This window comes from Labrus mixtus, chromosome 23 (assembly GCF_963584025.1).
Source record: "Labrus mixtus chromosome 23, fLabMix1.1, whole genome shotgun sequence".
Classification (NCBI taxonomy): domain Eukaryota; kingdom Metazoa; phylum Chordata; class Actinopteri; order Labriformes; family Labridae; genus Labrus; species Labrus mixtus.
The window spans coordinates 6,610,301-6,637,657 of NC_083634.1; the positions used below are offsets into that span (position 1 = coordinate 6,610,301).

At 44.8% G+C, this 27,357-nt stretch overlaps 1 protein-coding gene across 1 annotated transcript; it reads left to right on the forward strand.

Moving 5' to 3' along the window:
- Positions 1-486: 486 nt before the first annotated feature.
- Positions 487-26,291, forward strand: mta2 (metastasis associated 1 family, member 2). Its single transcript, XM_061032065.1, has 18 exons — positions 487-884; positions 8,351-8,418; positions 11,419-11,512; positions 19,005-19,122; positions 21,091-21,154; positions 21,242-21,359; positions 21,451-21,553; positions 22,318-22,417; positions 23,091-23,279; positions 23,545-23,619; positions 23,970-24,028; positions 24,118-24,218; positions 24,468-24,607; positions 24,714-24,942; positions 25,031-25,120; positions 25,214-25,332; positions 25,467-25,609; positions 25,716-26,291. Exons 1-18 carry the CDS (start codon positions 857-859, stop codon positions 25,867-25,869), a joined length of 1,992 nt encoding a protein of 663 aa, XP_060888048.1. The 5' UTR covers positions 487-856; the 3' UTR covers positions 25,870-26,291.
- The last annotated feature ends 1,066 nt before the right edge of the window (positions 26,292-27,357 follow it).

A 27,357-nucleotide genomic window follows, 5' to 3' on the forward strand; every position in this document is an offset into this window, starting at 1 on the left:
CAATTTCCATTTTTCAACATAATTCTAACCCTTCATAAATTGTAGGCTATTTCAACTTAATTCTCATAGGAAAAAATGTATTCCTCCTCTCATCATTTATTTCTCATGTCTGGCCCTAATCCTCTTCCGTAATGAATCAGCTGTGAAATAAAAAATATTCCTGATTATTACATCCTAGTGTTTACATTCCCAAGTCCCTGCTTTGCCTGAATCTGACAGTAACTCTACTTTTTATGTTTGAATTTTACTAATATTTAAACTTAATATTTTTTTTAGAAATAATTTGAGATTCACTTATGAGCATTTCTCTGTAAAGTGCATAAAATAGAGTTTGTATTATTTGTGTGTGAGTTCATATCAGGACTGTTTAGTAAAACAGTAGCTAAGAGTGAAAAGTTAATTGTGAGATACCGGAGATTGTCGACAATGTCCGAAGATGACGATTATCACCCGAGCGAAGGGGGCCAGTGAGTGTGTGTTCTGTGTGTGTGTGCTGAACTGAGCGGAGGTGAAGAAGAGGAGGATGAAGCTGGGAGCGGAGGATGGGAGGAAGAGTGGAGTAAGATACAGGCTAGCTGTGAGTGAATGAGTGAGTGAGGAAGAGGAAGAGGAGAGGAAGGTCGTCCGAGGGGCCGAAAACAAATACTTGGATTTTTTGGGGATAACCTCCGGAGCATTCCTAACGGAAACTTTCAACTTTTTACCCGCCACAGCTCTCGCTCGCGGTGCCCGGAGCCGGCTTTGTTTCTCGGCGGGGGAGTCTACGATAAATGAAGGAATAAAATAGATCCCCATCGACCTTTTTCTACCGGAGCGGGGAATATCCCGGGACTTCTTATCTTACAGTGACGAGAGGATGGCGGCAAATATGTACCGAGTGGGAGGTAAAGAATGTTTTAATATTTTTAAGATCCCCCCCTACACAACGTGATTGTTCGTTTCGACAGCTAGTTGGCTAACTAGCCGCTAGCTGTCTGCGCGGCTAGCCGCTAACTGATGTTAGCTCCGTGCTAACGTCTGTACGTGACTCTTTATTAGAGGGACGCCAAATCTACTCAAACACCCAACAATGTAATCTGAATGAGCCTGTGCATAAATTAAAGAAATCATAACATTATGATTTAAATTATATCCAGCCGAAGTTAAACTGAAGACCTTCTGAATGCATATAAACGCTAAGAAGTGTGAATTCATTTAAAATAGTAACTTTTACAACAGATTTGCGTGATATCCCGACTAGTTTCCTCAAACTACGGTGGCCCGCCGCGAGTAGCGAAAACTAAAACCAACGTGAACCGGTAGAAAGTTTGTATTAAAACACACAAGCGTAATTTAGAGTTTGCAGACTCAGTCATCGGGTAGGTTGCAATTAAAAGCGAAGCAATCGTAATGTGTTTGCAATGTGGATGCAACGTCCTGGAAGTGAACACAATGCTGGTTAGCATTTGCCGCTAGCTGTCTGTGTGGTTGCTAACCAATGCTATAACACTCTGCTAGCCACCGTACGTAGGAACGTCAAATCTATAAAAGCATCCAATAGTGAAGTCAAACATGAGCTAATTATAATACAGCAAGCGTAAAAACTACGTTAATATTCAGTTGGATTTTTCTGTATATATGTTACACATGAATCTGTGTAAACTTGCAGAAAATATCAACTTTGTGAAATAATTTGCGTGACTTCCTCTCATAGTTTCTTTACGTGGCTACTGAGCAGCGTGGACCGGGCAAAAGGGTTGCTTTTAATTAAAATTCAAAACGTACTATGGGTAGTGATAGATTCACTCGTACAGCTGGGGGGTAGCCGTGTCGGAGCAGCGGGTACATTTCCTGATCGCCTCCGCCATATCACTCGTTAGCCGTGTGTGCTAACTTTGATGGCTAAGTTGTGTTAGCCGTGGCTTCGTACTGCGTGTGGGTATGTTCAAGCCGGTGTTATGCCGAGAAATGCACGTCTGCTGAAAATCCCATGGGACAATGTAAAATACGGCAGACAAAATTTTGTCTTCCACCCTTTAAGTTGCTCTAAGGACACTTAAGGTCATATTTACACAGGCTACAGAAAAAGCGTCTTCTACAAAGTCTACAGAACCACAAGGACAGTTTATGTTCATTAAGTATAAACTTTGTCATCACATATCTGCCCCCAGCGCGGTGCATGCAATTTTTCTGGCAGGCATACATTTCTCGTCATTACACCGGTGTTATTTGTTTTGGAAATATTGACGTTGAGTAACCACGCTGTTTTTGTAAGAAAGTTAATGCTTCGTATAAGTCAACACTTAACGATGACAAAACTGAACTAAGTTTGCAAACTTGCAACCTCTTGGACTCACATTATAACATGTACCATTTAAACCAGAACACTGGGAGGAACTCGTAGCATCGAAGTGAAACTACATTGGAATACAGAATCAACATTAATGGACTCAATTCAAAAGACTGTTTTGTGTTATAACAAAGTTTGCTAACAGCAGGAGAAGCATCTCTCCAACATCATTATTTACAAGTGTGTGTGTGTGTGTGTGTGTGTGTGTGTGTGTGTGTGTTAAAGTGTACCTGTGTTACTCTCTGTGTGTGTGTGTGTGTGTGTGTGTGTGTGTGTGTGCTTGTGACCGCTGTGTATTGTGTCTGAGCACTGATGGTGATATTAGGACTTGGTGTACCTTCTGTGATTCCGCTGTTGCAGCCTCAGAGATGGCTGGACTGACTGCCTGTGGGACAGCAGCCTTATCTCAGTGTGTAAGGCCGTGCATCAGTCTGTACACTATATAGGTCACTGCTGCAGAATATTTTGTGCATGCATGTAGCTGTGTTTAATGCAAAGGACGGGAAGGACTGAAGTGAAGGACAGCATGTGCAGTATAAATGTTGGCTCTGCTGTTGCATTGTTTTTTTCACACTGGTTGGTATGATTGTTGCCAGTGGCAGTCTGCTTGGTTAACATTTTATTATTAGATACGGAGCGTTGCTTATTCACACAGTTGCACAGTCCAAGGTGTGATGTAGAAACAATGCATAGCTCGTTGTGCTGATTGGGTTATATTGGATAATATCAATACCCTATGATGATTAAAAAAAAAAAACTTTTTTAAGAGCGGGCATCTGCAAGTTTTGGGGCTGCAACTGAAAAACCTTTTTTTTATTCGAATTTGGTTATTAATTAGTCGTTTATTTAGGCAAATTATTTGTTTGGTCTAGTGTCGTCATCACACCATAATTTGAAGTTTCCATATGATACCAGTAAAATCAAACAATATAGAGACCTTTTTTTTTCTCTAAGTCGACAAAACTAGACGTCTTAGAGACCCTAAATTGCGTGAGTCATTGTTTTTAATTTTATAAATTTGCAGGCGAACTCCAACACACTGTCTTAATTGCACCAAACGTTTGTACAGAAATGATAGAGTCCTTCCTCTTCTTATCACCAGTCATGATATTATTGTGACCGTGTCCTTTAAAAACACGTGGTATCAAACGCTTCGGTGACCTCAGTCGACCTCAGTCTTCAGAGGTAGTAGCAGAGGCGTCACAGAGGAGCGATGGGATCAGCTGGTCCAGCGCTGTGTGTGTGCGCATGTCTGACTGTGTGTGTAAGTGAAGCTCCTGCTGTGCCGTGCTTCCACAACGCCGAAACGCAGTGTGACCTCACAGCCTGGGACACCATTATATGACCGTACAGAGACGGTCATGACGGCTGAGCAGTCTGAAAAATGCTAACATAGTTTTGAGGGATTAATGTTAAACATATTTTAAATGAAAGAGAAAAACTTTAAGGTTGTCTTGTCATTCATCACTTTGGTGTTCCAGTGAAGCTACATCTCACACTCTGATGTTTAAGCTCAGAGTCCTTGTAAGCTTGGTCAGACTGTCAGGAAATGAACACTATTTAGCGTTTCCTTCTCCTTTTGTGTGGTTGTGCTCCACTAGTGGTTATCATCCTCACATTGAGGTAATTTGTCTGCACATGAGATGTGTTGGGATGAGCTCGATCTCTTACCACACAGATTTGTGTGTCAGTCTTGTGTACAGTCAACAGTTCAGTGTCAGTGTGTGTTGTGTCCTGGCCACACAGACCTCCTGGGTCTCTCGGGCACTGTTGTTCTTTCCGCCAGTCTGCTGGATCTTCGTGTGTGTGTGTGTGTGTGTGTGTGTGTGTGTGGAGGAGAAGCCTCAGCAGGAATCGAGTGTGATGAAGCCGTTAAAACATTAGCGTGTAATGCTAAGTCCAGCCCTTGTAATCGTGCGGCTCGCAACAAGCGTATGATTATGTAATGACTGAGAAATGTGTTTTTAAGTAGCCCACACAGCAGCAAGGTTAATAAGTAGTGTGGCGCTTTAATGCAGAAATGATAATTAAGAAATGTATCAGCGTTACTGAAGCTGTTGTTAACCCGTGTGTGTGTGTTCAGTAAGAGTCCTGTTGTTGCATCAGGCAGCTCTGTACATCACCGGTCCTCCACCAGCACATAGTGTTCAGCCTGCATGTAAGATCATTATCCTCCTCAGAGATTAGTCAAAGGGCTTCCTCCTCTTCATTCACCCTCAAGCAGCGGCACACTGCGCCACTCCAGCCGTGTACATCCACAACAAACACACACAGCAGCCTCAGCACACACACTCTTTTTAAAGATCTCTTTTTCATCCGGCTGACACTTAAATCTGTACATTAACATAAAACCCTTTCAAAGGCAATGTGATTATGCCCAATGCAGGCGCCAGCTGAAGCCAGTGTGTGTGTTTTTTTCTTGATTATTGATCCATCACCCCCTCCTTAGTTCTGCTGGAACAGGATCAGTCTCTAATATGTCCCACCAGGCTGGATTATAATAAAATAACTCCCTCTGTCCTCCATCACTGTGTCTTTTGAGGCTAGAATTAGTCATGTCAGGCACATGAGAGTGCAGATCCCCTCTCGCTGCTTCTGCCCGCGTTATGTAATGTGCTGCTGTTGTGTTCCTTCACTGTGAACAAGGAGGTGAAGCCTCTCCGCTCGGGCTCCCCATCACTGTGCTAAGTAGAGCAAGAAATCCTCTCCCCCGTCTGAATCGTCGTCTCTGCGTCTCGGCTCGTGGCGAAGCACCAGAAGTCCTCCTGAGGCTCCGTGTCCCCGCTCGTGGGAGGACCAGATGGAGCCTGACGTGAAGCTGTGCGGAGCGGCTTCAAACGGCACAACAGAAGCTCTGAGTGTGTGATAATGAACGGGCAGCTTCCATCAGTATGCTGTGTAAAGGCTGGAGTGTCTATTAAAGCTGTCGGCAGCTGCTGCTGCGAGCACTTCTTCACTAAATCTGAACATATTTACCAAAAGTCATAAAAACACTCGGGTAATTAAAGTCTGTTTAAAAGTGCAACAACCTCTTTTAAATAAGAACCCGTTTAAACGAGTGTTTAGCATAAATTACTGACGGATGTGCATAAAATAAGATTAACATAAAAAACTTCTCTGCAGATTTTCATTGAAGCGCTGCATGAAGAATGGGAGGCTGATTGACGATACGTTTCTATGCTTGAAAGTTGCTTTAACTTTCTTTCTAATAAGCTGTTTGCCTCCAGAGTGAACTCGATTCTTCCTGCAGAGTCTTCAGTGTTGAAATGAGGCAGGTGGAGCAGGTCGAACAAACTTAAGCCGTTTTCACGTCTGAACTCCTGAAATAGATATTTGTCTTTATATCAATGCTATGTGTAGTTCAACACAATCACAATATGAACTAAAGAGTGAAGAAGAACAGGAAACATTCTTATGTACATGCTCAGTCTTTGGTTTTATATCTCATGTAGTGTGTTGTGTTGAGCAGCTTTCGAGTCTGCAGATTAGGAGACTTCTCTACGTCACATTTAAAAGTGGAGAGGTCAACAGGCCGGCCGAAAGCAGCAAGACAGTGAGATGAGACAGCACAGCAGCAAACCTTCATGTCTCACATCAAATCAACTCACATCAGAGGTCATGACGAGGATCAGAGTGAGGACAGGCACGTTTATCACAACCAATAAAAGTGTTTCAGGAAAAGGAAAGGGCAGAGGAGACCTGGAGGCTTGAAGGGGGAGTTAAAGATAAATCCTGTTTTAAACAGTGAAGAGTAGGGGTGTCACCATTCCAGATCTGTTACGATACTAGTAAAAATAAAATGATATCGCTAATCCGGTTTACAGATCGTAGAGCAGGCGGTGACTTACAACCAAGCCTTGTCAGTTTGTATAGAGTCTCATTGGTCTGCAGGGCTCACATGAGCTGCACCTGGGCCTCGGCTCTCTGACAGCTAGTTTAGTAGAAGGCGTGGACAGCCTTCACTATGGAGAAATCCTGGCGTGTTCTGTCTGTATCTGACTAACATGACTCAAAGTAAGCCACAAAGTCAGTAAAGTTGCTGTCATGGAAGATCGTGCTTAAAGGGATACTTCACCCGTTGAAACATGAATCTGTATTGACATTGGGTCACACATGTAGAAATGTGAAATACATTTTGAAGTTGGTGCCTTCTTGGCCGAGAAAAGGCAGAAAGTGTCTTTTTGGCTCATGTGGATGAAAGACACCAAATCCCAGAATGAACAGCACCGCAGGCCACTTCCACTAAGGTCCTCTAGTTCAGAATCAGAATCAGAAATACTTTATTAATCCCAGAGGGAAATTTGATCGTTACAGTTTCTCCAAAATATACAGTATAACAGTAGAAATATAGTAATAAAAACATTTACAGACATATTTACTTCAACATATAAGGCTGTTTCCTCAACTGATTCAGAGATTTCTTCCAGAATTGATCTTTGAAATTCCTGGCAGAAAACAGACTCTATGTCTGTGTCCATAGGCCTGTGTCCATAACAGTGAGAGCACTGACACTACCAGTCCGCCCCAGCTCGAGCCGGCCCCGGCTCCTCGTCCTCACCGCAGCCGACAGGCAGGCCTTATGTCTCGGCTGCTGAGCTGGCGGCGGCCCCGGTGGCCAGCGGCAGCAGCAGCCAAAACACAAGACCAGCCTGTCGGCAGCAGCCGTCTCGCCGCTATATTTATATTTTTTCGCCATTATCAGCTTTCACCATAGAGCCTGTTAGCATAGCTTCCAAGCAATATGGCGGACGTTAAGTTTCGATTCTGGGAGTGAGTTCCCACCCACTGATCTGTAATAGGTCTGTAGCTTCAGTGGTGGAAAATATGAGGAACTAGCCTTGTAGTTTCACACCGCTAACCGCAACAGCTTCCAGTTTACTACTGATACAATGCTTAATGCAAATGGATGAAGTATCCCTTTAAGCGCAGTGCGGGACAACTGTGGGCTGAGTGTGAGCACGCCTTCATCATTTTTCTGTGATTTTCCGACAATGTAAAGGACGAGGAACTTTCTGTTAATGTGACCTCTGATAGAGACAATCAGTGCAGTGTGTTTGGACCAGCTCATATTTATATATACTGAGGTTAAAGGTCATAAGTGTAGAACCCAGTAAACTTTAATTAGGAATGAGGATGAATGATGTAATCATGTTTTTATGGCCGCCAAGCAGATTGACAGCTGTGTGATATCATGTGTTCTGATTTCCATATGAAGGCAACATTGAAGGTTCTAGGTTTGATTGTGAGTCTGAACAATAACAGTTATTAATAAGATGTTTTTCTGAAGATACAGAAGTTATAAAAGTAGATCACTGGATGAATGCTGCATGCTAACATGATTCAAAGTATTCTGGACATTAGATCACATGACGTCAGTCTGCAGCTCACATTATACCTGTTCATTTACTGAGCTGACGGGGTGTGGGTCTGTTAACAGCTCAGCAGACAGGCTTCATATCAGAGAGGTGTGTGTGTGTGTGTGTGTGTGTGTGTGTGTGTGTGTGTGTGTGTGTGTGTGTGTGTGTGTGTGTGTGTGTGTGTGTGTGTGTGTGTGTGTGTGTGTGTGTGTGTGTGTGTGTGTGTGTGTGTGTGTGTGTGTGTGTGTGTGTGTGTGTGTGTGTGTGTGTGTGTGTGTGTGTGTGTGTGTGTGTGTGTGTGTGTGTGTGTGTGTGTGTGTGTGTGTGTGTGTGTGTGTGTGTGTGTGTGTGTGTGTGTGTGTGTGTGTGTGTGTGTGTGTGTGTGTGTGTGTGTGTGTGTGTGTGTGTGTGTGTGTGTGTGTGTGTGTGTGTGTGTGTGTGTGTGTGTGTGTGTGAGACTGAAGGGTTTTATCCGTCAGGTGAGCCACAGTCTGTCCAAACACTCACTCACTGAGCTGCAGTCTGTGCAGAGGACGATTGACCTGATGTTGTTTAGAGGGTCATGTAGAATATGATCTTCATCATTATTCATGTGTATCCTGTGTGTTATGTCCGTGCATGTGAATCAGATACGACTCTAATGTTTCATTCTCTGTTTTTGTAGATTATGTGTACTTTGAGAACTCCTCCAGTAACCCGTACATGATCCGCAGAATAGAAGAGCTCAACAAGGTACGTGTTTTCTCCTGTTGCCTCACACTGTACGCACCAATAAAAAATGTTTTAGTATAGTTTAGGTGAGTCAACTCCGAGATATCTGCAATACAACCCAGTTTCTAAACTGTGAATTATACTTATTAAAGTGTTGCTTCATGGAGTAGTTAATGCTGGAAAGTGATAACAGCGTTATGCAAGCCACTAACCCATTTCTAAAACATGAACAGAATAAGCTCAACACTCCAGACGTTATTTCAACTTTAGACATTTGAGTTATTCTTGTTTTTATGAGCAGAGTGAACTGCGGACATGTTTTTTTTTTGTGTTTTTTGATGTCTCATTAGAAAGTGACTCCACTGTTTGTTTTTCTCATTGATATGACATATCTTTGTGAACATTTAAAGGAGCAGTATGTAACTCTGACACCTAGTGTTTTAAACATTGTAGAGAGCTGTCTCCCCCCTCCTCTCTAGAGTCGATGCTCATGTTTCCTTAATGTCTGATCATATAGTAAGGTCACTTTATCATTTCACTCTCTACACATCTCACTGATTGGACCTTTAATACTTTATATCCCCAAAATCTAAGTTTGGAAAGTAATGCTCTAGCTTTAATGGTTTTTCTATAACATTAGTTTAAACAGGAACATGCAGAAAGAGCTTGAGATCGGCAAGTTTCAGACGGCACAGGTCTTAAAGTAATGACCTCATCATTGAACGTACGTTAAGATGATTCTTAAAGAATAAATGCTCCAGCTCTTTGGGGTTTTATTGAAGCTCATTTTAGACAAGATCTTGCAAACAACCTTTTTTTTCTTCAAGCCAGTTTGTTGCCAGCTAAATGTTCTTCCCCGGTTATAAACCGCACGTAGTAAACTGTAATGGCCTCATCAACAAACCGACATGATGGTGGAGTGGAAAGCAGAAGCCTGAACTGTCAGCTGCAGGAAAACGGATTGTTTCCAAGTCTTTGAATGCTTTTAAAGCTTTTATTTAAGAAAAGATGAAATGCTCACAATTTGTCCGAGCCAGGACCGAGCTGCATGTCGTCCCCGGGTTTTACCCTGCACAGACACAAAGTGATGACAACATTAATGTTCAGACAGCAGGGTGATGCAAAAGAAAAAAGTCTGCTTCACTCTGCAGAAATAATAAAGCATCAAACTATTTCAATTATTCCGTTAAATAAATAAAAAAAATCGATTACACACACGATAATCTGGAGGTCTGCTTTCAGAGGGTCAAAATCATACATCAGGGTCCAGTCCACACACACACAGTCTCCTGGCCTCTGTTGGTAAACTGTGGTGGCCTCTGTGATGACAGGACTGTGGTACAGGAGCCTCTTATATAACAGCAGCAGCGTATGACACAGGACTCTTTCCCAGTCAAAGGATTAAGCTCATTTATGTAACACTCTTATTCTGAAGGGCTCGTGCTGCAGCGTCCTGAGTGCTAACGGCTGCTCACAGCAATGAATGAAGGGAGAGAGAGTGGACGAGTCTCAGCTCCAGCCTGTGGCTCTGTGTGTGTGTGTGTGTGTGTGTGTGTGTTCTGCTTTCTCTCTGATCAGTCAGTCCAGCCAGATAGAAATCGCTCATCATCTATCAAACCTCTCTGGATATTAGATATGGAGAGATTTGCTCCAGTATGGTGGACGTAGTATCGATGATATCTCGAGAGAATAGAGCAGAGCGAAGGGAACACTTGTCCCGTCCTGTGTGCTGAAGGTTTCATCACATAACCAGGAAAACCCCAAACCACTCTCAACACGTGCAAAGAGATGGTCGGAAAATAAAATGTAGGGGGAAGAAGTGATTCCTCCAGAGGCAGTAACAGAGGGGTGGCAGGCAGGGGCACGACCGGATCGGAGGTGCCAGCGGGGTAGAACAGCGCTGAGTGTGTGTGAGTGTGTATGTGGAGCTCCTGCTGTTTCTCTTCTGCAACACCGTGATACAATGAAAGACCGTGACACCAAAATGATGCCGTTGAAGAATCTATTTTTATTTCGCTATAATCTTAGGGCGCATTCACACTAGCAAAGTTGTCCCGTACCGTTCTTAAGCACGACTGCCCCGCTCCCCATTCCCTCTCTAGTCTGCACTCACACCGCTCCAGGACTAACCGGGCCTGAGCACGGTTACCTCTTGTACATAACGTCGTTATACAACACATGCAAGGCTTTACGTGATCATGAAGCGTGCTCAGTTCACAAGACAGGCGGACTCGAGACAAAAAATATAAATAAATAAATGAGACGCGCTGTCGAGTCCGTGTGCGCACATCCGAAACAACACAGAACTAGACAGCTACTTTACTGACTTTGTGTCTTATTTTGAGTCATGTTAGTCAGAAACAGCCTCTTCGAAATGTGCCAGGGCCAAGAAGTGTACCAAGCTTGAGCATGGATCAGAGCACTCACACTAGTCAAACAAACTTTAGGGGTTAAACGCACGGTACGGCTTGCTTAGTGTGAGTGCGCCCTTAAACTACGTCTACAAAGATAAACGCCCAGCTCACAAAAGAGGAGCGTTATTTACAGGTGGTTAAGTTAAGCCATCAGAAATAGTTCGTAAACTTTCAGGATGATTCCAGTTTGGTACACAATAAATACATTTTGCTACTCGCCACCTTAGAAGAAGTTACTGTAAGTTATGAAATATGTGAGTCATGATGAAGCAGAATCGTTGTTCCTGCACAGAGCAGAAGAGAAACAGACTCCTGACTGTGTGTAAACTGTGTGAGTGGTCTGTGTCGATATGATGGACAAACAGTGTGTCTGTCTGCAGCTGCTGATGCTTACAGCGGATTTGACTCCTGATTTGTTTTGGCTCCCTCAGATGATATAAAATAAAAACATCAGAGCAGGAGGAAAGCTGAACTGAAGCGAGAGTTGTTGTTGTTTGTGTTGAACTCCTTTTAATGAGCGCTGAACTAAACCATGCTAACATGTTACCTGGTTTCTAACCGGTGTAGTGCTTTCTAATGACGCTAACCTCTGCCTCTCTCCTCACAGACGGCCAATGGGAACGTGGAGGCGAAGGTGGTGTGTCTGTTCAGGAGGCGAGACATCTCAGGAAACCTCAACACGCTGGCTGACAGCAACGCCAGTGAGTCCTGACGCCGCTCTCTCTCTTTGTTCTGTATACTCCGTCTGTGATCCTGCTCGCTGCTTTTTAATGAAGCCGCTCCTCTTTGTGTTTCTCATCAAAACCTCAAAGCTCCTCTGCAGATTTTGTGGAGACAAATAAAACAGAACAGCTCACAGAGAGAGGAACACCGTCACGTCTGCCTCAGGATCCGGGAGGGATGACAGTTAGGAAAAGTTCTTGTGTCTTCCTCGCTCATTAGGTTATCTTATAAAGGTGTTAAATTCATTATTATTATTTAAATCCATATTGTTCAAAGACTCTTTGAAAGCACTCGAAGCTAAGTCTATTAAACTAACACTAAGAGGGGTTTCCCATCAGGGCCTGGGGGCTGATCCGAGGACGCTTGACCACAAAGTCCGGTTCATTTGATCAGCGTGAACACACATTTCACATTTCAGTCATTTTAAGGCTATTTTAGTTTTTTATGCTTCTAAAGGCCTTGGCACACCAAGCAGACCGCAAAGAACAAGAGGTGACGAAGGCCGCTTCACGTCTTGGTTAAAAAGTTGCACTTGAACACACCACAAAGACTAAAGCCGACGGTCAACCACCACGTACGTTCTGCTCATGCGTGAGAGGAAATAACTCTCCATGCCAGCAGGCGGTGATAGTCCGTTGTTGTGATACGAGAAGACAATTTTCACAGCGCTGTCGCTCACCACTCGTATTATAGGTAGACTACTAATGGAGAATAATGTCTGATAAAAAGTTGAAAATGGCGCTGGCGTTGTCAGCCCTTGATCTTTTAGTGGAAAAAGAAAAGAAGAGGAGGAGGAGACAAATAAGGAGAAACCGCACTAATGGGTGAAAGCATGGAGACTGTAGAGGCATGCTCAAGGGGCTTTACTGAACCTGAGAGAGCTGGAGAGAAATGAAACCTCCAACAGCCAATCAGAGAGATTCCTCTCACCAACCGCCAACTCCAAAATTGCCAAAAAAAAAGGCTGATGGGTGGCGACGGAGCCGGACACACCGCAAAAACTAGGGCGACGATCGCTGGACAGACGACCGGCGATTTCCTTAATGTCAGCGCGTCAAAGTCAACTTTATTGTCAATTTCAAAATATGCCAGACATCGAAATTGTGTTTGTCTCCGACCCGCGGTGCAATACAACCAAATGAGGTAAAAAGATAAAATAAAATGAGGTAAAAATAAGATAAATAATATTTACAGTAATAAATTCTAAATTGTGCAAAATGGTAAATAAAATACAATTTTAAGAAAAAGTAAACTTGTGCAATATGTGCAGTGTGCATTAAACAGATTGATAATTAGTTATTATTCCAGAGTTCTTGGTGGCAAACGGGAGGGGGTTTCAACATCCAGTGTTCGTGGGGGCAGAGGGGGGGGGGAAGGAAGAGAGGGGAGAGAGTTAAGCTTCCTGACAGCTTGGTGGAAGAAGCTGTTTCCCAGTCTGGTGGAGCCGGCCCGCAGGCTGCGGTACCGTCTCCCCGATGGCAGGAGGCTGAAGAGGCTGTGTGAGGGGTGGGTGGGGTCACGCACAGTGCTGGTTGCTTTGCGGGTGAGGCTGGTACCGTAGAGGTCCAGAAGAGAGGGGAGTGGGACACCGATAATCCGTTCAGCAGCCTTCACTGTGCGCTGCAGGGTCTTGACAGCAATGCAGCTCCCAAGCCACACAGTGATGCAGCTGGTCAGGATGCTCTCGATGGTGCCTCTGTAGAAGGAGCACATGATGGTTGGGGGGGCTCGTGCTCTCTTCAGCTTGCGGAGGAAGTAGAGGCGCTGCTGGGACTTCTTGGCCAGTGATGTGGTGTTGGTTGTCCATGAGAGATCCTCACTGATGTGAACCCCCAGGAACTTGGTGCTGCTCACTCTCTCCACAGCAGCACCGTCGATGGTCAGTAGCGTAGCTCTCGGAGGTCGTGACCTCTGCTGGACGTCTTCCATTGTTGCCCTTAGTTTACTGTGTCGCGCTTTTCTGTCCTAACGCTCTTGCTAACGGAGTAACAGAACAGTCGGCTGTGGAAACTTAAACACGATCAGGGTTTGCCGTACCAAACTGTACTGAACCAGACCGGACAGTTTGGTGGAAACACAGCTGATAACATAAACACACGCTTTCTTTTGTAGATATTCTTCTTATTTATTTGTATCGGATTAACGACTTCAGCTCGCAGTTTTCATTTTTTTCTTGAGGACCTTCAGTATTTGGATTAAGAAACCTTCAGGACATGATATTTCTAAATTTTAGCTCTGGGGAGACATTATAGTAAGAACATTATCTGACACTTTTTAGTATTATCTGTAGTATTCTCAGTATGAGGCACCTGCCCCTCCCCCTCTAGTCCGCCTGGATTAACCAATCAGCTTGCTTCTTGCCGCCTTCTTGTGTGTGTGATCAGAGAGAAGAGGAGGAGAGAGGGTGGAGGTGGTGTGATTGTGCTGCTAATAGTGTGCAGACTACTGAAGCCTGATCACATTCACTCATTACCCCCACCAGCAGCCCCCCCCCCCCCCAGCCCGCAGTGCTCCAGACAAAGACGCCTCCACACACACACACACACACACACACACACACACACACACACACACACACACACACACACACACACACACACACACACACACACACACACACACCAAGATGGATGCATGAATGCTGCTTCTTTTCATTGTGCTCAGCTTAACACACACACACACACACATGCTAACAATGCTAACTGTATTAGCTCCCTGGTCATTGAGGACATTTCTGAGTCTAATTGAAAAAACAAAACGTTTCATTCCATCATGATATTTATTTCATGGACGCTTCTTTATCAAGGTTTTTATTCTTTGACAACGTCAAACAAACATCAAATTATACTCAAACACATTCTAACGTATTTCTAAATCTAAGGCTCATTTCGTCACATTCGGGGTTATGATGAATTTATCCGGTTATGTTGCCTCTTTATGCGAAAAATAATCTTTCTCTGCTGTGTCCGATAGTTAAAGCAAAATGATCTTCCCCATTGTGTGAGCAAGCGGTGGGCAGTAAACTGGTATCAGTACCGATGTAGGTACCATCTGCTCGGGGTCCTGCGTCTGCCAGTCTGCACAAGATGATCGACTGTACATTTGTATAATGATGTAGCACGTTGTGATTGGCTGTTTGTCAGAGAGTTTACAGATGTAGTATTCACAGCTCTTCAGACGAAGAATATCAATCAATGTTGAATCCATGGAGAAAGTCAAAACTGTTGTAAACTGTCACAACAGGAAGTGAGAGCACATGGTGTACTTTTGATGTTTAACAAGTGAAACGTGTTACAGGAGGCTTACCGTCTCTTACCTGTAGGGGGCGTCTTTACAAACATTATGCATTAGCATATTAATATGTTCAGACGGGGAGTCTCATCACCCGTGTAATATTTAAGGCAGTTTGGACGCTGTGTGTCTGAGGACTTCCTCTTTCATGATCTCTCTCTGACTCTGACAGCCAATCACAATCTGCTACATCATCATACAAACGCAGGACCCCGAGCAGAACTTGTACTTACACCGGAACCCTTATTACGCTCTCCCACGCCATGGATTTTTGCCCTACAGTCATCACCGGTGAAAACAACACGTTTTGTCAAAGTGCACACGGCATAAATCGGTTTCTCAGCCTATCAGCTGCAGCGGCAGCTAAATAAAAGTGGCGTTCTTCTGCATGTTTCACTCTGACACTCAGAGTGGAGGCAGCGTCTCACCGCTTAATTCCACCAGATACGTGTTCGGTCCGTGGCCGTGGGGTTGATGTGTGCTTCCAGTTGCTGCGCTGCGTCTCCGCTTCGTCAATCCGGAGTCCTCTGCAGCAGATACACAAGGCTTCTCTTTCTGCAGGACACGTGCGCGCACACACAGGTGCACACACAGGTGAGCACACTCCCACCAGCGGACAGAGAGTGAGCGTCGGCCAAAATGTCGCGTCAACCACCTGAAAAGCAGACAAAGATATCTGCGTTTTTTAAAGGCTCCCAGGGTGGTGAAGATGGCAACACTCGCTCTCCTGCGAGTAGCAGCGGGAGTAAGGCTCCGGGTTTCATGTACAGAGAAGACCCAAGTGCTGCACGCCCTGCCCCTGACAAGCAGCAAAAGTCCAGTCACCATCAGATGACAGGTTTTGCCCCAGCTTGGCTGTCAGAGGAGAAACGCTCCCCCTGGCTCTACAAGACTGATATTGGCAAATCCTTGTTCAGTTATTATATTGACTGTCGCCATTAAAAGAAACACATGAACACCATGATTCCTTTAAGTGTTTGTGTTGGTGTCCGTCTTTTTTTTTTTTTTTTTTAAACTGCAAACCCAGGGTAAACATTGGATTCTGCCTGTTGAGGCCGCGGTCGGTTCGTCCCGTTATGATCCTGTTATAGACCTGAACCTGTGCCTTCTCCCCGCCCCTCTTTCCCACTAGACCATGATTTATTTGCCTCACTTCTTTTTTTATTACTGATCTCCTCCCCTTCCTCCTTCTTCTGCACGCACACACACATACACACATGCACACACACATACACACATGCACACACACACACACTCGCATCAAGTCTCTCTGCAGAACAAAAGGCCCTTGATCTTTCCCTGAGGGCCGCGGCACGCAACGGGTTAATTCTGACTCGCCTTGTGTCTGTCGCTCTTTTTGTGTGTGTGTGGTTTCATCGTGTGTGTGTGTGTGTGTGTGTGTGTGGCTTGAGTTGGGGATACATGTTGAGGGGGGGATGGGCGCCTCAGGTTTGGTACACAGGGTTTCCTACTTTGTCTGGCAGGGACTAGCCGGACAGGGGGGAGGAGGAGGAAGAGGGGGTTAGAGAGGTTAACAGAAAAGGGGTGTGGCTTAAGGTCCCGTCCCTCTCGCTCCCTCACTATCTCTCTGCATGTTGCTCGCTCTCTCTCTCTGTCTCTCTCTCTCTTGCCCTCACTGACAGGGTTTCCTGTGGCTGAGTGCAGGGGTGGAGTCCACGGAGATGGAGCAGTCTAGTCCCGCCCCCTCAGGCCCGCAACAAATTACTCACCCGCCTGAAATTAGGAATGCGCAATCTAGTGGCCAAACACACACACACACACACACACACAATGAGCTGCCCATGGGTTCACTCTTTAGAGCTTTTCTTGGCAGCAAACTCGACTCATGTGGTGCACAGAATGATTGTTTTACAGCGAGTCTGTTAAGACGTGCGTCTGTGGCCCTTTGCTCTAATTCTTCTTTTTATTATCTGAGGACTTTACATATCTTCAGGTCCAAATAACAGACAGGTAGAAAAGTTTGATTGCATAGCTGTCCTTGCAGCTTAAATGGCGTCTACTAAAAGTTGTTGTTTTTGTCCCTGACAGGCTCCCATAGTTATTCTCAGTCCACATCATTACAGAAAGGATCACTACAGAGAGAGACACTTTAATAAAGTTTGAGATGTTTTATTTTTTATCAGAATCAGCAGTATTTCATTAATCCCCGGGCATTACAGTCGCTCCTATACACAGAAAATATAGGATTAAAAAAAGAAATGTGACACAAATAATAAATAAGTCAACAAGTGCAGAGTATTAGAGACAAAATGTTGTGCAGAGAGTTGAAAGAAAAAACAAGGCATAACAAATGTCAGTGTTGCACCGTAGTGTAATGAATCTAATTGTCCACCGGGTAAGATATGCTCTGAGAAATAAATCAAAGAGTTCACAGCTGTTTGGGGGGAAATAAGTCGAGGTTGAGACAGAGTTTCTGACGCTTTGAGGGAGGAGTTAAACCAGAAACACGTCTCACAACGCAGCCAGACTCCATTCATAAAATTGTTGATTTGACCTCACAGAACATCGGAGTTGTTGCTTGTTTGTGTTTTGGTGTTTAAAGCACTTACCTATCCAGCTTTTTGTTTTCTTCGGGCAGAAAAGCGCCGGCTGTGCGCTCAGAACCATGCATGTCAACCTGTCTCTATGACAACAGTCTTTTAAAAACGGTGTGGTTTGACCGTCAATGCTCCGAAGGTTATTACTGCATGTATATTTTTTTCCTTCACTATGAGCATCAAGCGGACGATGTTTGTCCTCCTAATTTGTCTGCACGCGGAGCGGGGAGGATGTAAGTACAGGACACGATCTGTAGGAGACAATAAAATGTGGGTAATATCAGATATTTAAAAAAAGATGTCAACGCCTCTGAAAAGTTAAACAATTGAAAAAAACTAGCTGGACACGGTGCCTAAGTCATTTGTACTTAATTCTCGGCTCCCAGTTAAACAATCCACTGGAGCGATTCTTAAACTTTTTTAGACCCAAAATAATAAAAAATTGAGGAAACCCTAAAACGCCAAAACGGCCCTCAACCACAAGAAAACATCTGAGGAGCTCTGCAGTTGATACTTTGATGATCTCTGAACTCTAATAAAAAGCTTTATAGGGGATTAAAAATGTGTGACCTGCTGCAACAGGGTAAAAGCAAAGTCAAACATTAACTGCGAGTATAATAAAACGTCTGTACGTCGTGGCTGATTTCTCCAAACAAGGGCAGACTCTGATGAACACAAAGAGCTGCATGACATTTAGTTTTCTGCACCGACACGCTCAATGTACAACACTCACATCGAACGAGAGACAACATATCACTATGTTTGTATTACTTTATTTTGTAGCACTCACTTCCTGTCTGTGGGGACAGTTCTTGTAGTTTATGATTCTTGTAGCATTAAAAATGTAAAAAACGGCGCTCACAGTTGAACACAAACCTCAGTGAAATTCTGGACCTTTTCAAATCCTGTCAGTTTGCAACTCGCTCGTACGTCAAGTTTTGAAACAGCGGAACAAAAAGCGGACTGAAATGAAGTCATCATCTCTGTGAGTTACCGAAGCGAGATTGGTGTTAAAAAAAAAAAAAAAGGTTTGATGCTAAAATGTCAACACAACTCTGTTTCATAGTAACAGCGCTCCGCCGTCATTATGCCCTAAGATGTTGATTCCCTGGTGTGCAGAGTAATGTCGGGGTCCCAGTCTGTGAATTCAAATCACGTTTCAGTGTTGTGGAAGTGCAAGAGAGCACGGCACAGCAGGAGCTCCACAAACACAGACATGCAGACATACACACAGCCCTGCGCTCCCCCGCTGGCTCTGCTGATCTCTGTTACTACCTCCAAAGGTGGTACAGAAAGGGGGATCTCTTCGTTCCCCCCATTTCAACACCGCAAAATTCATATTGAAGGTGAAACTTCACAGGGATGTAGATAACGCGCCTTGAAACGGCGGCCTGATTAATGCTACTGACATCAACATTTCATTGTGAATACTTTCTCAGATTAGTGACAAATGTGTGACCACCAGGGGGCGTCTGAGGAAATTCCTGTCCATTGCATCTGTGACGGTTTTGTTCTTTGACACACTGGCTGAAGAGTAGTGCTGCAGTGTTGTTACTGTGTCATGTTGTGATGCTGCGTGCTCTTTGTGTGACTCTGACGCGTTTGTTTGTTTGTGTTTTAGGAGAGTTCGAGGAGGAGTCGAAGCAGCCGACTCTGGCTGAACCACAGAAACACCAGCTCAAACACAGAGAACTCTTCCTGTCCCGACAGTTCGAATCCCTACCTGCTACTCACATACGGTACGTCCTTATTCCAAGACACACACACACACACGTGCACGGTGAACGAGTGAGTCGAAGTGTGTCTGCAGACACATTCAGACAGACATGTTCTGCACGTGCTCAGACTGTCTCATTTTATTTCCTACACAGCATCCACAGCTGTTGATGAATAAATGTGCAGCACATATTTGACTTTGTGAAGCAGAGAATTAAGGACATAAACATCCAAGTATGATGTGAGGAAGTCAAACGTTTCGATGCTCCGATACCACACGTTTCAAAGCGATGCATCGCCTTTATTTTCAGGATCGATGGTGTTAAAAAGTACCTACCTTTTAAAAGAAGGACATATTATTCAGTCAGATCTTTAACAAAGAAAGAAAGAGAGCTTGTTTCAGTGAATGTTTGAAACTAAAAAAAAATTTTGTTGGAATATACTCATAAAGAAATTAGAAACAGAAATGTCCAAGTTGTTGTAATTGTAGTTTTATCCGTGTGAATCTGACTGAATACACTGACTGTCTTAAATACGTCACGGCCGATTTAAAGTCGGATCATTTGAGTTCAACCGTGGCGTCGATTTAAAGGCGTTTCTGTTGTTGGTCGTTAAGTTGTAAAAAACAAAACAGCCTGAAGTAAGAGAAGATACAATTCCCAACCCTAAGAGGTCCAACCAGTGAGATGTGTAGTGAGTGAAATGATAAAGTGATCTTACTATATGATCAGACATTAAGGAAACTTGTTGAAGTGCTGGCTTCTCTGACAACAATGCAGCAGCCAGTATGTCCTCCTTCTAACTTTAGATTCTGCTCCTGAATGATCTGGATTTGTTTGGACCAGAGAAGGTAGGCGGTTTTAAGACACCCCCACACGACCGTTTTGGACGCCCCTCGGTTTGTCAGATATGAGAGCAGTTATCAGGTCAACAGGTGTTGCAGTGATGGAAGCGGGCAAGAGAAGTGGTTCAGATAGAAGTGATTGTACCCGACCTAAAAAGCCTCTGCATGTTTCTAAGGGCGCGGTCACACTGGCCATCCGTACCGTGCTGTACTCAAGCACGATTGGTCCCCCGCTGCGGCATTCCCACCGTCCCGCGGTCACACTGCACGATTACGATTACCTCTTGTACATAATGTTGTAATACAACACATGCATGCTCTATGTTATTATGAAGCGTGCTCAGTTGACAAACAGGCGGAGTCGAGACAGAGAGAGAGAGAAAAAAGGGATGCGCAGTCAAGTCTGCGTCTCCACATCGGAGAACACAGTGACAGCTACTTTACTGACTTTGCGGCTTATTTTAAGCCATTTTAATCAGACACAGCCATAAATAAATAAAATAGACACACCAGAGAACATGACAGCTGCTATGTGTCTTATATTGTGTCATGTTAGTCAGATGTCACATGAAACTCTGGATTTCTCCATAATGAAGGCTGTCAGTGATATGTACCCACGTGCTTGTGCTCATGCATGAAGTGTACCTCTCCGAAGTGTGCCAAAGCCAAGGAAGTGTACCGTGCCTGAGCACGGCACGGTCACACTGGCCAAACGAACTGGACTTTAGAGTTGATGCGTGCTTGGGCATGGTACGGATGGCCAGTGTGGCTGCGCCCCAATAAGCTCCACGAGCAGAAACGTGCTCAAACTAGGATCAATATTGGACAGTCTGGTCTTACTGGCTGAGATGATGGAGCCACGTATCAAACCTTTATTTAGGAGCACCGATAGCCTAGTAGTTATGACGAGCACCCCATCCACAGAGGCTATAGTCCTTGCCGCAGCGGTCATGCTTATGAATCCGGCCCTGGCCCTTTGGTAGGAGAGACTGGGGGATGAAATGCAACAGTGTTTCTGGTCTCTCTTTAGCTGTCCTATCGAATAAAGGGTAAAACCTCTTTATTTATACATACATACATACAGTACATATATATTTATATAGAGTGTTAGTCTGGTATCCTCAAGCTCCTCTCTGTGTCTCCTCAGGGGGAAATGTAACGTCACCCTCCTCAATGAAACAGACGTCCTGGCCGGATACCTGGACAAAGAGGTAGGACACCACCCACTCACCTTTCTGCAGCTCAAACAAACACTATGAACGATCTGATCTCTAATCTCTTCTGTAATCTGTGTGCAGGACTGTTTCTTCTACTCGTTGGTGTTCGACCCGGTCCAAAAGACCCTGCTGGCCGATCAGGGCGAGATCCGGGTCGGCTCAAAATACCAGGCAGAGATCCCTGACAAGCTAGCAGAGGGTGAGTTAGAGAAACCAGACCTGTCTCACCTGTTAGAAACAGGAAAAAAAGCAGAAGTTGAACCTGTTTCTTTTTTTTTTTCACCTCTCAGTTGAGTCAGACACCCGGGTCCAGGAGAAGCTGGAGACCAAAGTGTGGGACCCCGACAACCAGCTCAAGGACCCCCAGATCGACCAGTTCCTGGTGGTGGCGAGGTAACAAACCCCCCCTGTCAGCCATCTGTCACCCTGTTGCATCATCATCACTAGATCCTGTTGCCATGACAACTTCGGGACAGCTTTTCTGGATGAGATGCAGGAATCGTCAACAAGCCTAAACATCTCTCACAGGATCAAAAAAATATCTTTAATTAATTTTGTCTTTAAAAAGAAAATACATCAATGAACATCTTGGTGAAGAGGTGGGAGTTTGAAAAATGCTCATTTATAACTTAAAGATACACATAAAAATAGAAGAACAACATCCGTCTATGTTCAGCAGGAATAAAGAGAACATTTTCTCAGTGCACTCGACATGTTGTCCCGAGGTTTTTTGGACGTATTTGTTTTATTTCAGCGTTTATTCTGAAAATGCAGGTAAACATAAATTATAGTTTATTTTAGCATGATATGGACGTTACACTGCAATCTTTAGTCGCTGCAGAATGATTTAAAAAAAAAAAAAAAAAAAAATCTGCATGAAGTTTGATTTTGGAGGGAATCATCCGGCTGCCTTTAAAGTGGAATGTGAGCCAAATGCTCCCCCTAGTGGTCGTTAAGTGAACATTCAGCAGTTATAGATTCACTTCTCTCCTCCTGTGAGTTAGATATTTACAGGATGTGCTGTGACGCTCTGCACGACATACAGATTATATAGAGCACACTCTTTACTGCACACGTTTCATCTTGAACTTGATAAATCCCGGTGCTCATGAGAAGATCACCGATCAGTGATAAACATGTTTGTTTGTTTGTTTCAGAGCGGTGGGGACGTTCGCTCGCGCTCTGGACTGCAGCAGCTCCATCCGTCAGCCAAGCCTCCACATGAGCGCAGCAGCAGCCTCCAGAGACATCACACTGGTGAGAAGATTTACATCGACATAAATGTATCACTTCATCAGGCCCAAATGTGTCGAAGAAAAGTTGTTCTTCCTGTTTCTGGAGGTTTTAAGGACTGTACATGGCTGAGTTTTTGGATGAGCAGTGCAGCTCATCGTGTTGTTTGTGTAAAAACTACAAAAATATTTAAGATGACTACAAAATGTGTAAAAACTACAAAAAGACTTAAGATGACTACAGAATGTGTAAAAACTACAAAAAGATTTAAGATGACTACAGAATGTGTAAAAACTACAAAAAGATTTAAGATGACTACAAAATGTTTAAAAACTACAAAAAGATGTAAGATGACTACAAAAGGGGTAAAAACTACAAAAAGATGTAAGATGACTACAAAAGGGGTAAAAACTACAAAAAGATTTAAGATGACTTCAAAATGTGTAAAAACTACAAAACTAAGCCACCGGTCAGCTGTTCAGGCTTCCTGCTGGAGTCCTCCAGGTTAAGCCTTTGATATGTAGTTTAAACTTTGCTTCAGAGGAACGATGAGCAACAGCATGATGTCACTGTGGACCGGGTGTCGATAAAACAGCACTGCTTGTTTTGTTTGTGCCTTTGTGCTCCGGCCATCATAAAAAAGATTTTGTAGTTCCCTTCTGAGAGCGGTTGTAATTCTCCTCCTCTTTGCTGTCAGTTCCACGCCATGGACACGCTGCAGAAGAACGATTACGACCTGGCCAAAGCCATGTCCACGCTGGTCCCTCAGGGGGGGCCGGTCCTCTGCCGGGACGAGATGGAGGAGTGGAGCGCCTCGGAGGCCATGCTGTTTGAGGAGGCGCTGGAGAAATACGGCAAGGACTTCAACGACATTCGCCAGGACTTTGTAAGCTCTTCATCTTCTTCTTCTTCTTTATGTTAGGTCATTTCAGGATCTTTTGGACAGCTGGAGAGAGGGGGGAAATAGAGGGGAGAGAGGGGGGATGACATGCAGCAAAGGGTCAAGGTCGGATTTGAACTCCGCTGCTGGGCCGTAGACTTTCTGTACAAAACTGCTAGGCTATTCTGAGCCCCAGATCTTCTTCATCTTTAAAGGATGTTTTTTAAAAGCTTGAATTTGAATGGTTTAAACTCTGCTTCTCCTCCCTCAGCTGCCCTGGAAGTCTCTGGCCAGTGTGGTCCAGTTTTACTACATGTGGAAGACGACAGACCGCTACATCCAGCAGGTACGTCTGCACAGACACACTTACACCAAAAGGCAGCTAAGGTGTGTTCTGACATGAAGCTATTTTAATATTTCACGTGACAAATGTCATGCAGAGTCAATGGAAGGACTCAGAGCTTGTGATGAGGACACAAATGACTGGAAGCAAATAAGTTTCAACTGGAGCGACAGATTTGCTCGACAATGTGTCATCAACACAAATCAGCTCTTAGATTCCCCTGACTCTTTATGATTCATCAGAAACATTCAAAGAAGAAGCATTTTCAAAGTGAACACGAGCCAAAATATTCAGCTTGTTTTTGTCTGAAGCGCTTTCAGATGATTGACTTCCTGTTTCTCTTCTCTGGTCAGAAACGACTAAAGGCTGCGGAGGCAGACAGTAAACTGAAGCAGGTCTACATCCCCACATAGTGAGTAGAAATCCTATAAGTCACCGGAAACTGTACCACCCCCCTTTAAGTCGAGCTCTCAGAAGAACTCTCTGTCTTCTCTTGAACAGCACCAAACCCAACCCAAACCAGATCATGGTTCCAGGGAGTAAACCGGGAATGAACGGAGCTGCAGGCTTCCAGAAAGGACTGAGCTGTGAAGGCTGCCACAGTGAGTACACTCACTCACTCACTCACTCACTCTCTCACTCACTCACTCACTCACTCACTCACTCTCTCACTCTCACTAACACTGGGAAGACAGGGTTCTGAAGTCCTGTCAGGGTTTACATGTGTACAGAAGCCTGTCGTGGTATCTTTGCACATGTAGAATGTGAAGGAATCTGACGATGTGTTCTGGTTTCTATTTATTTAGAATAACTTATTTTATATCTATTAAACCCTCCTCTCACCTCCTCAGCGGCTCAGTCTCCTCAGTGGTACGCCTGGGGGCCGTCCAACATGCAGTGCAGACTGTGCGCCTCCTGCTGGATCTACTGGAAGAAATACGGAGGCCTGAAGACCCCCACACAGCTAGAGGGCGCCGCTCGAGCTGGCTCTGTAAGTCCCCGCTGGCCCATTTCAACATACAAGCCCATACAACAGTTTTTGTTTTCTGAAAGTAAAAGTAGAAATCATCGATTCTGTTTCATCCTCATTTTTCCAGGAGTCAGGCCCCCGCGGTCACATGACCCGCCAGGAGGTCCAGGGTCTGTCCCCGTTCACCCGTAACGAGGGTCGAGCCAAGCTGCTCGCAAAGAACCGGCAGACGTTCATCCTGCAGACCACCAAGCTGACACGCATCGCCCGCCGGGTGTGTGAGGACATCCTGCAGCCTCGACGCGCTGCACGCCGACCCTACGCCTCCATCAACGCCAACGCGGTCAAGGCAGAGTGTACGTACACCTATACAAATTTTACAGGTCGTTTAAAACAACACGTTCCGTGGTTGAAGTGTTTAATCTTAAATGTGCGTGTCCTCAGGTATTATCCGGCTGCCTAAAGCCACAAAAACTCCCGTGAAGAGTAAAGTGATTCCTCGTCCGTCTCTGGCCGCCATCGTGAAGGACTTAGGTGAGAGCACATTGTGTGACATCACTCCCTTTCATCTATCTTTCCTCTGCTCTGATTGGTTGTTGAGTTTTTGTTGTCGTTGTGTCTCTGCAGCCATCTCTGCCCCTCTGAAGCTGAAGGCGTCTCGAGGACCGTCGACCCCCATCAACAGGAACCAGGCCAGCCAGCCACGAGTAGGGCAAAGCCTGCTGGGAAAGAGAGGCTTCGACAGTGTGAGTACACACACACACAAACATAGGTGGACACACACACACACACACACACACACACACATTTAAACACCCTCAGTCTGATTTTCTTTAACATCTTGGTTGATTCATTCTCCTGCTCTCTGATTGAATCACAGGCTTCAGGGGCTCCCTTCCCAGCCAATGGGAGGCCGTACACTTCAGGTATGAGGACCACCTCTCAGTCGGTCATCAAGCGGCAGAAGGTTAGCCAGGGGGAAGCTCCAAACCCGGTGGTGTTTGTGGCTACTAAGGACACCAGGTACATTTGAGTCCCTCACACCTGTTTCACCTGTCGTTATCAAACAGGCAGGTCACTGGACTGTGGTCGACCTTCTCGTTGACGTTCTGGTTCTCTCCCCCCTCAGGGCTCTGAGGAAACACCTGACTCAGTCTGAGATGCGTCGGGCAGCGAGGAAGCCTCACCTTCTGGTCCGAATCAAGCTGCCCCCTCCTCCCCGTTCCCTGGCCATGCCCCTGATCCCCTCCAGCACCAGCGAGCCAATCGTCCTGGAGGACTGAGGAGGAGAGACGGGAGGGGGGGCGGGGCTTTCAGCAGGACACGGGGTTTGGGGGGAGGGGTCTGTGCTCAGGCCGTCACATAACAGGCAGCACAGCACGCCATACCTGTAGTCTTTCTTTCCTTTTTCAGCGTCATTTTACTTTAGTCCTCTGTTACCTCCCACAGGTTGTCCCACAAACAAACACGAAAAAACACACACAAGCACTTAGACAACGACACATTTACACGCACACACACACACACACACACACACACACACACACACACACAAACACACAGCCTGCTGGGATTTGTAGTTTTTTATCAACATCATGAATTATTTTCTCCTTTTTCAGCGCTGCCTGTTTTTAAATGTGTAACTTAAATCGAGATATTTCTCCTCCTGAATCGACGGTGATAAAGCACACTTTGGTTTTTTTCCTCCATGTCTCGATCTTTGTGTAAATACCTGCACCACAGACGGTGCGTGAGACAGCTGAGGTCAGATTTGGCTCAAAAGTTTCCCTCGTCCAATGAAGTCCAGCAGGGAAACGTCCGCTTGCAGCTCATTGGTTTAAATTTAGGAGGCGTTTCGTCAGATCTGCTCTCAGTGTTCGATCCTTCAGCTGCGTTTATCCGTTAGCCAAACTATCAGGAGCCAATCACAAGCTTCTTTTAAGAGTGAATAAATCATGTTGCATCATGTTCCCACCTGCGTCTCGAAATATATAATACGCTCCGTAATACGAAAGCCTCCAAGTGTCAAAAAACTTTGAGCAAACAAAATACAGCTCCAGAAGTAAGACGGATGTGCAAGCATTTAAGAAAACTACGGAAGCCCAAAGAGGACATTCGTACATTTTGCTCCTCTTCATTTTCCAGTGATGACGAGTAATTTCTGATTTAGTTGAAGGAATCTCTTCGGCTTCAGCCGCTCCGCAGATGGTGGTCTGCGGACTTCTTCTGTCCGGCAGAATCTAAAAAAAGATCTGTTCTGATTTGTGTGTTTCAGGACTTCTCGGTTGTTTTCTGGAGATCTCAACTTGTTCCAGTTGTTACCTCGAGAACACAACGCTGGTATCCCAGTGACAACGAGTTAATTTTCCAAGATCTCGAGAAACCGACTGAAATGAACTCCTTACCACCAAAGTTCTCCAGAGAGAAAGAGATAAATAAGTGGTGATCTTTGCTGGTTCTCCTGTGTTATCACAGAAAAAGAACTCGTTATCACGAGGAAAGTGGCGTTATTATCCAGAGATCGGTTCTTATTCATGTCCTGAATTTGAGAACACAACGCTGCTTTTCCCGTGACAAGTGAACTCATCAAGATCTCAACAACACAAATGAAATAGTTTTGTTAACACGGGGACACCAGTGTTGTTATCCCGAGATAAAGAGAAAAAAAAGTCAAGATCTGAAGAACACAAACTTGTTATCAGAAAAGTAAAAAGTACGGATGTTCGTCCTCTTTGGGATCTTAAATCAGTTAAATCATTTTGAGGTCTGCA

Coding starts and splice junctions, on each gene's coding strand:
- mta2 (XM_061032065.1), top strand. CDS start 857: ATGGCGGCAAATATGTACCGAGTGGGAG. Junction 21,554..22,317: donor CAGTTCCTGGTGGTGGCGAG/GTAACAAACCCC, acceptor TGTTTGTTTCAG/AGCGGTGGGGACGTTCGCTC. Junction 24,943..25,030: donor CAACGCGGTCAAGGCAGAGT/GTACGTACACCT, acceptor GCGTGTCCTCAG/GTATTATCCGGCTGCCTAAA.